The following is a 12,482-nucleotide window of genomic DNA, read 5'->3' as shown; positions in this document are numbered from 1 at the left end:
AGATTAATCATGAGAGCTCAACTATAACTGGTTCTTCATTTGTAAATCTGAAATAGTTTTGTAAAAGAGGTTACTTAGAAATAAGAGGTGGCTTTTTGTATATGTAAGTATGAATATGTGTCATCGAAATTCTGCCTTTTGCTGGGTTCTCAAAAGATCAAGACCTATTATTTTGCCATCTAACATTATTAAGTAACAATCTGAAAATAGCTTTGAAAATAACAATTGAAAATATTAGAGATATTTAATACTAATAAATAGCATACTAAAAGGTAATGATTTTCCTCCACACACACATTGGAAACTTGAAATCTTCAGTATTGTTGAAAGTCAAAATAAACATACTACTTAGCTAAACCCAAAAGAGAAAATTTAGTTAACACCAATGGTAGAATGAAGACAAAAGACATAATCCTTCTATAATCACTGGTAATATTTTAAATAATACTTTGAAGGAAAATTGTTTTACTGTGGTGGTTTTGGAAAGATTATTTTAATATCTGATCATTTGTTTTTAGAGTTTTGCAAAAAAAATTGACTATAGTCACTATATATCTAAATAAAAATCTAAATGATGTAACCTTGTCAGTCACAGTTATAAGCAAACCATCTATTTTTCAGTATGTTTCTTATTTTTCTAATATGTATGTTTTTTCAAGATATAAATTAATCAAGGAGAAAACTTTTTCAGTAATTTTGGATATTAAATTACTCAAGTATGACTGTCTTGTTGCACCTTAAAATTATTTCTACTTAGAATGGAATTACCAATAGAGATCAGCAGAAAATTCTGGCTGCTCTTAAAGAACTCGAGGTAGAAGAGATAAAATTTGGAGAACTACCTGAAGTGGCAAAGTTGGAAATCAGGTAAACTTAACATTAATATTGTTTAGAATGAGCTGTTCTTAAAAAAAGAACTAAAAAGTTTAATTTTGATAGTTTCTGGGTCTTTTTACTTGATACTGTCATTTTACCAAGGAAATGGATAGTTCATTTTATCATCTATTGTGTTCTGAAATGGGAAGTCATTTATAAAGTCAATTTTTATGAAGTCATTTTACCAAGAAGCAAAACAATGCATCTTCTTATTAACTCAGCTAGAAACATTCTTTTATTTTTTGATTGCATCTTGTTAAATGAACTATATGAGATGCCATGCTTCTCATAGTATAGCTCTTACTCTCTTTGAGTCATTTTATGTGTCAAGTTGAAAATTCAAAGTAGTGATTTTTTCACATAGGGCAGTAAGAAAGCATTTCTTAATGTAGCTCAGCCCCCATTTTCAGCCTATTCTTAAGGAATTAAGTTGTCAGTATATAAAGTTTGGTTTCAATATTATAAATTTGTCAAGCACTGATTATTAGTAATATTAGTAATCTAAAATCCATTTTTAAAATAATTGTATTTGATTTTATTAATATTTTCTGGGGCAGTAAATTGTTCAACTTTTTATTTGAAATCATTATAGAATCACAGGAAATTGCAAAGAGATGTACAGGGAAGTCCCATACAGTCATTACCCAGTCTCACCCAGTGCTAACATCTTGTATAACTATAGTACAATATTAAAGCCATAAAACTGACATATATGGTACAATGCACATAGTTTATTTGCATTTCACTGGTTATACATGTGCTCATTTGTGTGTACATGTATAGGTCTATTCAGTTTTATTGTGTGTGTATCTTTATGTAACCATTGCCACAAACAGTACACTTAACATACCATTACCATAAGGCTCACTCACACTACTCCTTTATAGCCATACCCATCCCCCCAATCCTTAACAACCAACAATTTGTTATCCATCTTGATAATGATATTCATGAATGTTACTTAAATGGAATCATACAATGTGTATCCTTTGTAATTGGCTTTTTTCACTCATCCTAATTCCCTTGAGGTTCATCCAAGCTGTATCTTATAAAATATACTTACAAGTACACTACTATCATCACTAATGTAGCCTATCTAAAATTAACATTGCAACTGTAATAAACATGAATTAAAAATGATAGATTTCCACACCATTTTAGAATTTAGAGAGGTTTTACATGGGATAATTTAGATGATCCAGATTTCTTTAAAAAGCTTATTGCAAAATTAACTTATTTCTGTTTCTCTTAATCTGCCTCCTTATAATAAGATGATCTGTATTCAAAATAATGCCTCATTGTTTCCAAATAACATTCTAACTCTTAAATATTTAAACACACTTAAATATTTAAAAGGATTTCAGTTGTGAGGACTTAAAAACAGCAAACCTTCTTGAATCTCTGTTAATTTTCTTAATTTTTAAATTTATTGTCTCTATGAAAAAATATTCTAAGTTCTACATGACTAGCTTGGAAATTAAAATTTTTAATATAACTTATTTATATGATGGCAGAGTTGCCTTTAAGAATTTGCTTTGAGGAATTTAATAGACTTAAAGAATGTGCAGAATCCTGAATGGTTCACTTATTAAAACTGCTGAATTTTTTAAAAAATATAACTGGCAGACATATATTCCAGGAATTTGACCTTGTTATTAAATCACAGACTGTGTTTACAGGCTGTTATGAAAAAGGTTTTACTTCCCATTTGTTCAAAGTCATTCTTTAAAGAAGAAATTAGTCATTAAGTCATAAGAAAACTAACAGCAGGAAAAGTTGAACTGATTAATTATAATCTTCTGGTAATGTGACTTCACCAATCTAGCTACTGATTTATTTTATGATACTTTCCTTCTATGTGTTAAATTTTCTAAAATAGTCTGTTACAAGAACATATATGCACAGTCCTTTTATTTTTTTCTACACTTAATCTTACTATGTTTGCAGAATTAGAGAATGCAATTTAAAAATAATAACAACTATTCCATTACTAGCTTGAGATATTTTGAACAGAAATAGTAAGGATTCATCCCTATCTTGACATTTTCAACAGTTTCTGTCCAGACCTTTCCTCTAAGCCCACCTGAGTGCTACTCAAGTCTGTCAAAAGCATCTCAAAATTATGTCCATTAAGAAAACTATTTCTCCTCCAAAAGAAAAAGATAAAGAATTTTATGTAAAAATATATTGTTCACATCTATTATCTATTAAACATTCTAAAATTGGAAACTCGAAATATTTTACATTGGGGAATGATTGAATTACATTGCATTAACATATTTTATTCTGTCCTTAAAATTATTTTGAGATTTAATATCATAGAAAAATAATAAGTTTAAGAGACAAATATTAAATGGAGTGTGAAGCATAGTGCCAGTTGTATATATGCATACGAAAAATACTAGTAGACAATATTCTGGAAGAAAATAGTACCAGTCAGTATCTTTAGGTGATAAGAGTGGTGGTAATTTTAATTTTTCCAGATATTTTATAATAAGCATATACTTTTGGAGTACCTTTATTTAAGGTGTGAATTCTATCCTAACACTTGACTTCACATTCTTTTTTTCAAATTTTTATTTAATATATAGTGTAGTAATTGGTTTCAGGAGTAGAATTTAGTGATTCATCACTTACATAAAACACCCAGTGTTCAATACAGTAAGTGCCCTCCTTAATAGCCATCATCCATTTAGCCCATCCCCTACCCACCTCCCCTCCATCAACCCTGTTTGTTTTCTATAGTTAAGAGTCTCTTATGATTTGCTTCCCTCTCTTTTCTTTTTCCCTTCTCCTATGTTCATCTGTTTTGTTTCTTAAATTCCACATAGGAGTGAATTCATATGGTACTTTTTTTCTCTGACTTATTTCACTTAGAAAAATACACTCTAGCTCCGTCCATGTTGCTACAAATAGCAAGATCTCATTCTTTTTAAGTTTGAGAGAAACAGCATGAGTGGGGAGAGTCAGAAAGAGAGGGAGAGAGGTAATCCCAAGCAGGCTCCACAAGGTCAACATAGAACCCTACAAGGGGCTCAATCCCACACACCATGAGATCATGATCTGAGCCAGAATCAAGAGTCGGACACTTAACCAACTGAGCCACCCAGGCCACCCCAAGATTTCATTCTTTTTGGTGGCTGAGTAATAATTCCATTACATATATACACTGCATCTTCTTTATCCATTCGTCAATGTACATTTGGGCTCTTTCCTTATTTTGACTTCACATTTTAAAAACAGCCTGTTGTTTTAGTCAGCTTACACTATGTTATGCTTCAGTAACAAATAACTTCTAAATCTAAACAACTTATAACAAAATTTATTTCTTGAGTACCCATATTATGGCTGTACCTGCAGTGGATCTCCTTCTTGTTATTACTCTGAAAACAGGCTGGATAAACAGCCCCAACTGGGACATGCTGTTCTTACAGCACAGGGAAAAGAGAAGTATATTGTAACAAGAGGTATATTATACAGCTCTGGGGTAGGCAGGGGGCAGCCAGCCATTCAGGGTATGTAATGAATGCATACTATAGAGTTGTGATTTTTACAACTTGCCTCTCGATATTCATATTCAGTGGCCCTGAAAATTATACATTACAAGAAAGGTATGTATTTTCCTTATATTCATTCAGACTGATAAATTTGTATTCAAGTATCTATCATCTCTGTGAAACATTACTAATTATCTATTACCATTATACTACATTCATTATCTCTGAGTTTTGATGTCTCAGCTATAAGCTAATGTTAACATCTACCTTACAGGAGTTGTTGGGAGGAGCTAAAAGAATAATAAATGTAAAGTAACCAGTGTAGTACCTTCACATAATAGATACTCAAATATTGACACTTTTATATTCCTTCTTTATATGTCCTTTTGAATAATGATGTTACAATTCCATGTCTGCCTCAAATGCTGAAGCTTGAGATCCTCAAGATTTGAGACTTGTTATACTCAGTGTCTATTTCAGTTGTTAATATACATTAGCTATTCTATAAGTATTTTTAAAGAATTTAGTAAATATTATGGCTAGACATTAACTATCCCAGTAGAATGAAGTAAATTGCTCATATTAGTGATTCCTATTTATTTGTTTCCTCTATTTAGTGGTGATGAGTTCCTCAACTTTCTTCTGAAATTAAACAAACAGTGTGGCCATTTAATAACAGCAGTACAGAATATCATTTCTGAGTTGCCTGTAAATTCCCACAAGGTATTCTATAAAAGTTGTTAAGTGAAGAAAAGTATGAATACTGAAGAACATTCCAGATAAGTTAATGACAATTCAATAAACAGTTATCTGGTAAAATTGTATCTTTCTTCTACAATGTCACATAAAATCTAAATAGGTCAATTTGTTTAATATTACTTTTACTATATCTTTTATTTTTAATTAATTGAAAAACTCTGTGTTCTAGCTCTCAGGAAAAGGAAAATGAGTCAGACCAAAAATTAAACTGATCTGTGTATTAAACTTAACATTTGTTCTTAAAGGGAATTTAGTTGTTTAAAATACAAAGTGACAGGAGACCCAAGTGAAGGTTGGAACAAAACAATGTGTTGAGTGTTATTAAAAACCATATCAATGTAAGGTTTTTTAATGAAGGAAAATTTAAATAGAGAAAGTGTAAGTGGCCTGTAAAAGCAAACTTTTTTGTAGAGTTTTTCATGTGGTTTGGTTTTAGCTATTTGTTTAAAAAATTTTTAATGCACTTGTTTTCCTCTGATTTTTTATAGAATACTAATCTAGGAGTCCTATCATTCTTAAAATCTTCATGAATTTATTTATTCACCATAAATATTATTACTGCTAAATATTAGTCTCCATAAAGTCATATATACATAATCTTAGTAAATGTATTCAGGAAACTAAGATTTGACTGTTTATATATATAAAATCACAAAGTTCTTTTTGGTATCAGAATTTATTCTGAACAAAAAATGCTTTTCAGTTACATAATTTAAAGAGTGAGAAAACAATTCCATTGCTACATTAATGGAATGTAATGATTTTTGTAGATACAAAGTTGTAAAAAGTTGTTTCCCATTTTTTAAAATGTAACTTTTGAAAATATTCACAGATAGTACTAGAATGGTCTTCTCCCCGAAATTTTACTTCCGTTTGTGAAGAACTGGTTAGTAATGTTGAAGATTTGAGTGAAGAGGTCTGCAAACTAAAAGACTTAATTCAGAAGGTATATATTTAACATTAAAAAAGGGGGAAATTATGTACAGCATAATATGTTAGATGATGAAGCAATTCTGACAAAAGCAACTTGCTTCCCCTAGACAAGTGGGAAAAGAATAGTTTCCAAAGGAAGACATAAAGATAAAAAACAAACTTTGTGGGTCATTAGAGAAATGCAGACTAAAAGAATAAGATCTATCCTTTTTCATCTTTTAAATTAGCAAGGGAGAACGTTGGTGATTCACCAAGCTGACACTTTCATGTGAGACTGGTGTCTCAACTCCTTTCAAAAATAGTTTGGCAAGATGTGCCAAGGACCATAAAAATATGTGCATCTTTCAGTAGCTTAATGATTCCAAAAGTGTTATGTACCAGAAGTATCGTGTGCCAGGAGAATGATTTAATAAATTATGATACAACCACTTGTTACAATGATACGTAGCCAGTCAGAAAAACAATGAAAAGCAAATATTTATGAAGTTATAGATATCATAAAGATATGAAGTTGTATTTGTAGAATTTATTTACATATAAATATGCAGATGAAAACGACAGGTTTATCAGCTCTGTTAATGATACAGGTTTTTAGATGAAATACTCTACTTTCTAGACTTTCTTAAAGAGTGTGGGCCTTTTTGGTTGTTTTTTCTGTACTCATAGAAGTGTACATCTGGATTTAAGGACAGATGATTTTCCCTCCTTTAAGAAAATTGGCTGTAACAAAATCCATGTTGCTAAAATAGGGAACTCTGTTGAAGATAAGTAATAAAAAAAGGAAAACATTTTCATTTGACTAAATAACTCACTTGTGAGTTCTCCAAGCCTATTTAATAAATATACTTGGCATCTGTAAACTTTTTGTGAAATAGCTGAAGTGAATGTTAGATTATGCATTAAATTTGTATAACTTCAACCCATAAGCCGCTTGATATTTTTGTTAATATTTTATCAAGAAAAGTTCTTCTCAAAATCAACTTTATACATGTTCCAAGTAATTTGTCATTCTAGCTATTAACATATGTTCAATTAAAAGGAGTCTTTAAAAAGTGAACAGAAATTGTAAAGCAAGTTTTACAAAATAGTAGGGGAATAAATAAAGATAAAATGGGGCAAATGAGTAATATATCTCAAAATTCTTGTAGGAGATACCTCCCTTCTAGAGAAAGAGGCATCTTAGAAGTTGTATTATCTTTGACATTTATTCATTCACAGGCGTGAGGGTGCCTGCTGTATGTCAGACAACCATGCTACACAGCAGTCTTCTAATTATTCTACTTCCACTTTTGTATTCCTTTAATCCACAACCACTCCTCAAACAAACTTTCTCATACAAAAGTCTGATTTTCTACTTTCTGAACTTGTTGATAACATGAGGACTATAGCACTGCTCATCTTCACTACCTTCATCATCTCCAAGAAGTGAAGGAAAATGGTATTGATTTGACTTAGGATAATATCTTTCATGAGGATCCAGGGGAAATTTGGAAGGATTGTGTAAAGATACTTCCTGCAAAGCATCATCCTTTAATGTTTAGAGTAGGAAAACCTCCCAGGACATCTTTGCCTCAGGATTGGTAATTATTTGGTTTCTCTAAGATGAACTAAAAACATTTGGGGAGGGGGAGGAAGACTGAGATGAAGCTAAAGAGAGAGGACAGGTTTTTCCTAAAAGAATGAAATAAAGAAACACTGCTCTAGGGGTGACTTTGACTCTAAAACATAAACGATTCGATCAGGTACCATAATATTTATTTTAATAACATATACCTATAAGGAGAAATTTTAGCTTTCTTTAGCTAATGGAAAGTCTGTTTTCTGTGGCCTTCTCTACCTTGAATTTATACATTTCTGTATAAGAACCAGCCTCGAAAACACATTTAGTGATTTATAATAATTGCAGATACAGTACTTTGGTCAGGAAAGTCTTAATTTTAGAACAAGCTATTGCAGTGGTTTTTCTGGATTAGTCTTCAGTAGTAATCACCATAGTGAGACTTGATTGAGAGAACTGTGAAGGCTTCCAGATTTGGGAGTATGCTATTATCTGATATTTCAGTTTACCAATAATAACTGAAGCAAATTAAAAAACATATGAGTTACCATCAATAAGTGTATGGAGGTAACAAAGAGGGAGGGTAGGAGAGGTCAAGGCTAGACTTTAACACCACATCACTCTCTTTCAAAGCAACACACTGACAGGCTCCTGTCAGAAAGGGTCATTCTAAGTAATTGGTTAATAAAAGGAATGGCTGTCTCAGGATTCAGTAAATGGAGCATCAGTGTCAAAAAGGAATCTGTTACTGAATGAAGCCATTTGGAAGTTAGGCCAAGAATACAGTATTAATGAGATTGGCATTGAAGTCTGTTTTCTGCTGTAAATTTAAAATTAATTTTGCAGGCTTTTTAAATTAAATATTTACACTGTAGATTTTAGAAGTAGTTATTCTTGCTAATGTTGAAAATATTTATGTCACCACTCCAGCCCAGGATGTTTCTAGTATATATCACTCTATAAATGTGCCTGATTCTTTTTATCTTTTGAGGATCTTTTGGCTTTTACTCATTCTCCCTCTTCTGCCACTCCCCCATCAACTATCTTCTCTCTCTCTCTCTCTCTCTCCCCCTCTCTCTCTCTCTCTCTCATACACACAATGTACACACACAAGTTGGGGGGCCTTCTGTAGCAACAGAGTTCAGTGTATAAGTATTTATAAACTTACTGAGCCTGTACTTTAATTGCTGAGAAGCGCTAAAAGATCCACTTAGGTTTTTGTTAGTATTTGTTCCTGCAATTATATTTAAATAAAGGATTAAACTTCTGGCAGTTGCATCAAACCTTTGAGTTTTTGTTAAATTTAATGTTTTGTAGGTATGCTATAAGAATGGTTCACTTTTTTCAAGAAATCATTTGATATTTAATGTTGAAGGGAAAAATAACAACTGTCATTGCTTGTAGGTAGAAATAAAGACTTTAACGTTCAAGGAACTTTAGCTCCTGATACAAAAACATGATTTTGAAATGTAATAATCTATGAAAGTATTTATTCTTAATGTGAAACTAATAATTTACTATAATGGGATCCTGGGGAAAAACGACTGTTTTTTGAGACATTTAAGTGTTCACTTTAAATCTTGCATGAGAATCTTGCTTTGGCTGCTTCTACATCAGCTGAATTAATGTGGATATTTTTAAAAATCAAAGATACTTTTATTTTCAGTGTACTTTACATTAACTCTTTTCATTTTCTCACACTAAATATTAGTTGCAAAATGAGCGAGAAAATGATCCAACTCATATACCATTAATGGAAGAAGTATCTACATGGAACAGTAGAATTTTGAAGAGGACGGCTGTTACAGTGTGCGGATTTGGGTTTCTTCTTTTCATTTGCAAGCTGACTTTCCAGAGAAAATAACCCTAATATTGTGTTTTGAGTAATATCTTATTCAAATTACCTACAAATGTTGCTTTTAACTATTTGTGGCACAGCATAACTACATTCTTTGCTGATACTCCACAGGAGAAATTACAATAGCATAGAACAGAAAGTTTCCTTAGAAAGTGGTTTGTCAGTTTGAGTTAAAAATGTAATTTGTTGTATTTTTATGTTAATTTTGGTCAAGCAGTAAATTATGTGATTCATAAGTTTAGCACTATGATCTAAATCACATTCAAAATAAAAGTTTTATCTAATATTATTTGACACTTAAAAAACAGTGTGTTCCTGACTCTCTTAACTACAGAGAACAAAATTGATGGTTGTTACCAGAGGGGAGATGGGTGGGGGATGGGCAAAATAGGGGATGCGGATTAAAGAGTACACTTACCATGATGAAAAAACTAAAACAAAAAAAGAACAGTGTGTTCCACTGTCACAGTGAATCTTACAGAATGTGTAAAATGTTCATAAATAAGTCCCTTTCTTTTAGTCCTTATTTTTCCCTTCCATTATTATGTAATAAGGAATTTCTTAATTTTTTAGTTCTGTAACATTAGGAAATTAATGACTTTGAAACTATTTCAGACCATGAAAAGAATAAAGATAAAATGAACAATTTTTGAATTACGGATTAAAAACCTAGGGAAAATATCTAAAATGTAAATTTAAAAAAATTTAGGGGTGCCTGTGTGGCTCAGTAGGTTGAGAGTATGACTCTTGATTTCAGCTCAGATCATGATCCCAGGGTCCTCAGACTGAGCCCCACATAAGATTCTTTCTCCCTCTCCCTCTGGCCCTCTCCCCTGCTCGTGCACTCTCTCTCTAAAAAAAGTTAATTAAAAAAATAAAAAATTTTAGACAATAGTGTGGAAAGTACACAGTACATTAAAATTTTTTATGTAATGTACCTATGGGAACTATGACAGGTACTATGTGTAACATTCTTGAAGATGTTATGACAGTGAGTGGCATGTGGCATGTGATGTCTATCAATCTAAAAAGCAATACATGATTATGTGGGGTTTTTTTCCCAAACCAAATGATGATACTCAGATTTTAAAAGTGAAGGTGAAAAAGGGCAGGCCTGATTTCACAGGGAACATGGCAGTTAAATATTGCTTGACTTAGTGGATCTACAACAACAGATGCAGTGGATCTACAAAAAAATTGTAGAAAAGAAGAATATAATTAGTGGTAATTTCTGCTCTTTGTTACACAAGAGCAGCAAGACTCGAATAATTCCTTTTCTGAGAATACACTCAACCATATATCACTGGAAGGAACGTATCTGACATTTTTACCGAAGTGCCATAGCAAGACATTTTTTTTTCTGATACCCCTCAATTTAAGTGGGTTCAAGACCAGAATAGGGGTAGGAGAAGAGGTCCTTCTTCTAACACAGATAATGTTTCACTCCTAGCACGTTTCTTTTTTTTTTAATATGAAATTTATTGTCAGATTGGTTTCCATACAACACCCAGTGCTCATCACAACAGGTGCCTTCCTCAGTGCCCATCACCCACCCTCCCTTCCCTCCCAACCCCCCATCAACCCTCAGTTTATTCTCAGTTTTTAAGAGTCTCTGATGGTTTGGCTGTCTCCCTCTCTTTTTTTTTTTTTCTTCCCCTCCCTCACGGTCTTCTGTTAAGGTTCTCAGAATCCACATAAGAGTGAAAACATATGGTGTCTGTCTTTCTCTGTAGGACTTATTTTTCTTAGCATAACACTCTCCAGTTCCATCCACGTTGCTACAAAAGGCCATATTTCATTCTTTCTCATTACCAAGTAGTAGTCCATTATGTATATAAACCACAATTTCTCTGGAAAACAGTGTGGAGGTTCCTCAAAAAATTAAAAATAGATCTGCCCTATGACCCAGCAATAGCACTGCTAGGAATTTACCCAAGGGATACAGGAGTGCTGATGCATAGGGGCACTTGTACCCCAATGTTTATAGCAGCACTTTCAATAATAGCCAAATTATGGAAAGAGCCTAATGTCCATCAACTGATGAATGGATAAAGAAATTGTGGTATACCCCTAGCACATTTCTTAGGCAAATAGAAGGTGTTTAATACATGTTAGTTTCCTTTAAAAAAATGACTTACTATCTGATTATTTAACAATAGTCTTTCACCTCAGTTCATCTTTAAAGATGATCATATCTCTTCTTTTGGCCGACTAGGTCACTGTTTTTTTCTTCTAATCAAACCAAACTATATGTATCTCAAATATTAGGATAAACTATGAAAATTCAAATTGATAAAATATTTTATTTCCAAAAATATTAGCAAGTTCCTTAAAATAGTGATCTGCTGTAATGTATTTTAAGTATGATTAACTATTCAGGGGAAAGAAATACTGTAAAGTCCATTGTATCTGCATATTCTAAGTATATTTTTACTTCCTTGACAAATACAGTATGATTTTCAGATTGCAGATTAAAAATAAATAGGACCTTTTTGTGATTAAATTGTTCATGCATAAAGTATCAATAGAATACATAAGATTTTCCTCATTGTTTAGAATAGGTAATTTTATCTAGAGTGTAAGTCTCTTCCTACTCTGTTTGACTTGATTACAGTGCTTTACCACAAGGGTAAACCTTTTGAAATATTCATTCTTTTACAAGATAGCACAAATCATTTTTCTTCTCTTCTTGAAACAAGTTCCACAGAGACCCCTCTAAAACCACAGATATAAATGTAAACCAAGTTTTAATTCTATGCAATTGAAAGTAATAAAACTTTATTTTTTTTATTAACTGATACTTAATTTTTAATTAGTTGGAATCAGAAAATGTTCCTACACCTTTGGAACTGACTTTGGAACACAAATAATGCCTCTTAAGCACCTCTTGGGATGCAAGTATCTTTCAAAAATGCATACTTGCCACTGTCCTTAAGTGGAATGCTTAGTGCCATCTGGTAGCTCTATTCCATTTCCCTTGTACACTTACTTTTTCACTGAA

General features: G+C 32.0%; 1 protein-coding gene across 1 annotated transcript in view; it reads left to right on the top strand.

Annotated features, from left to right (window-relative positions):
- ASZ1 (ankyrin repeat, SAM and basic leucine zipper domain containing 1) overlaps positions 1 to 9,779 on the top strand; it is a 51,812-nt gene extending 42,033 nt beyond the window's left edge. The window contains exons 10-13 of the mRNA XM_043589327.1: positions 758 to 867; positions 4,991 to 5,096; positions 5,965 to 6,078; positions 9,335 to 9,779. Of these exons, the coding sequence (XP_043445262.1) occupies positions 758 to 867; positions 4,991 to 5,096; positions 5,965 to 6,078; positions 9,335 to 9,487 (483 nt within the window). The 3' untranslated portion in view covers positions 9,488 to 9,779. The remainder of the gene's footprint in view (positions 1 to 757; positions 868 to 4,990; positions 5,097 to 5,964; positions 6,079 to 9,334) is intronic.
- Positions 9,780 to 12,482: the final 2,703 nt, after the last annotated feature.

Source organism: Prionailurus bengalensis, chromosome A2 (genome assembly GCF_016509475.1).
Source record: "Prionailurus bengalensis isolate Pbe53 chromosome A2, Fcat_Pben_1.1_paternal_pri, whole genome shotgun sequence".
NCBI classification, from domain to species: Eukaryota; Metazoa; Chordata; class Mammalia; order Carnivora; family Felidae; genus Prionailurus; species Prionailurus bengalensis.
The sequence above is the reverse complement of the archived record's forward strand: the minus strand, read 5'-3'. Positions and strand labels throughout refer to the sequence as shown.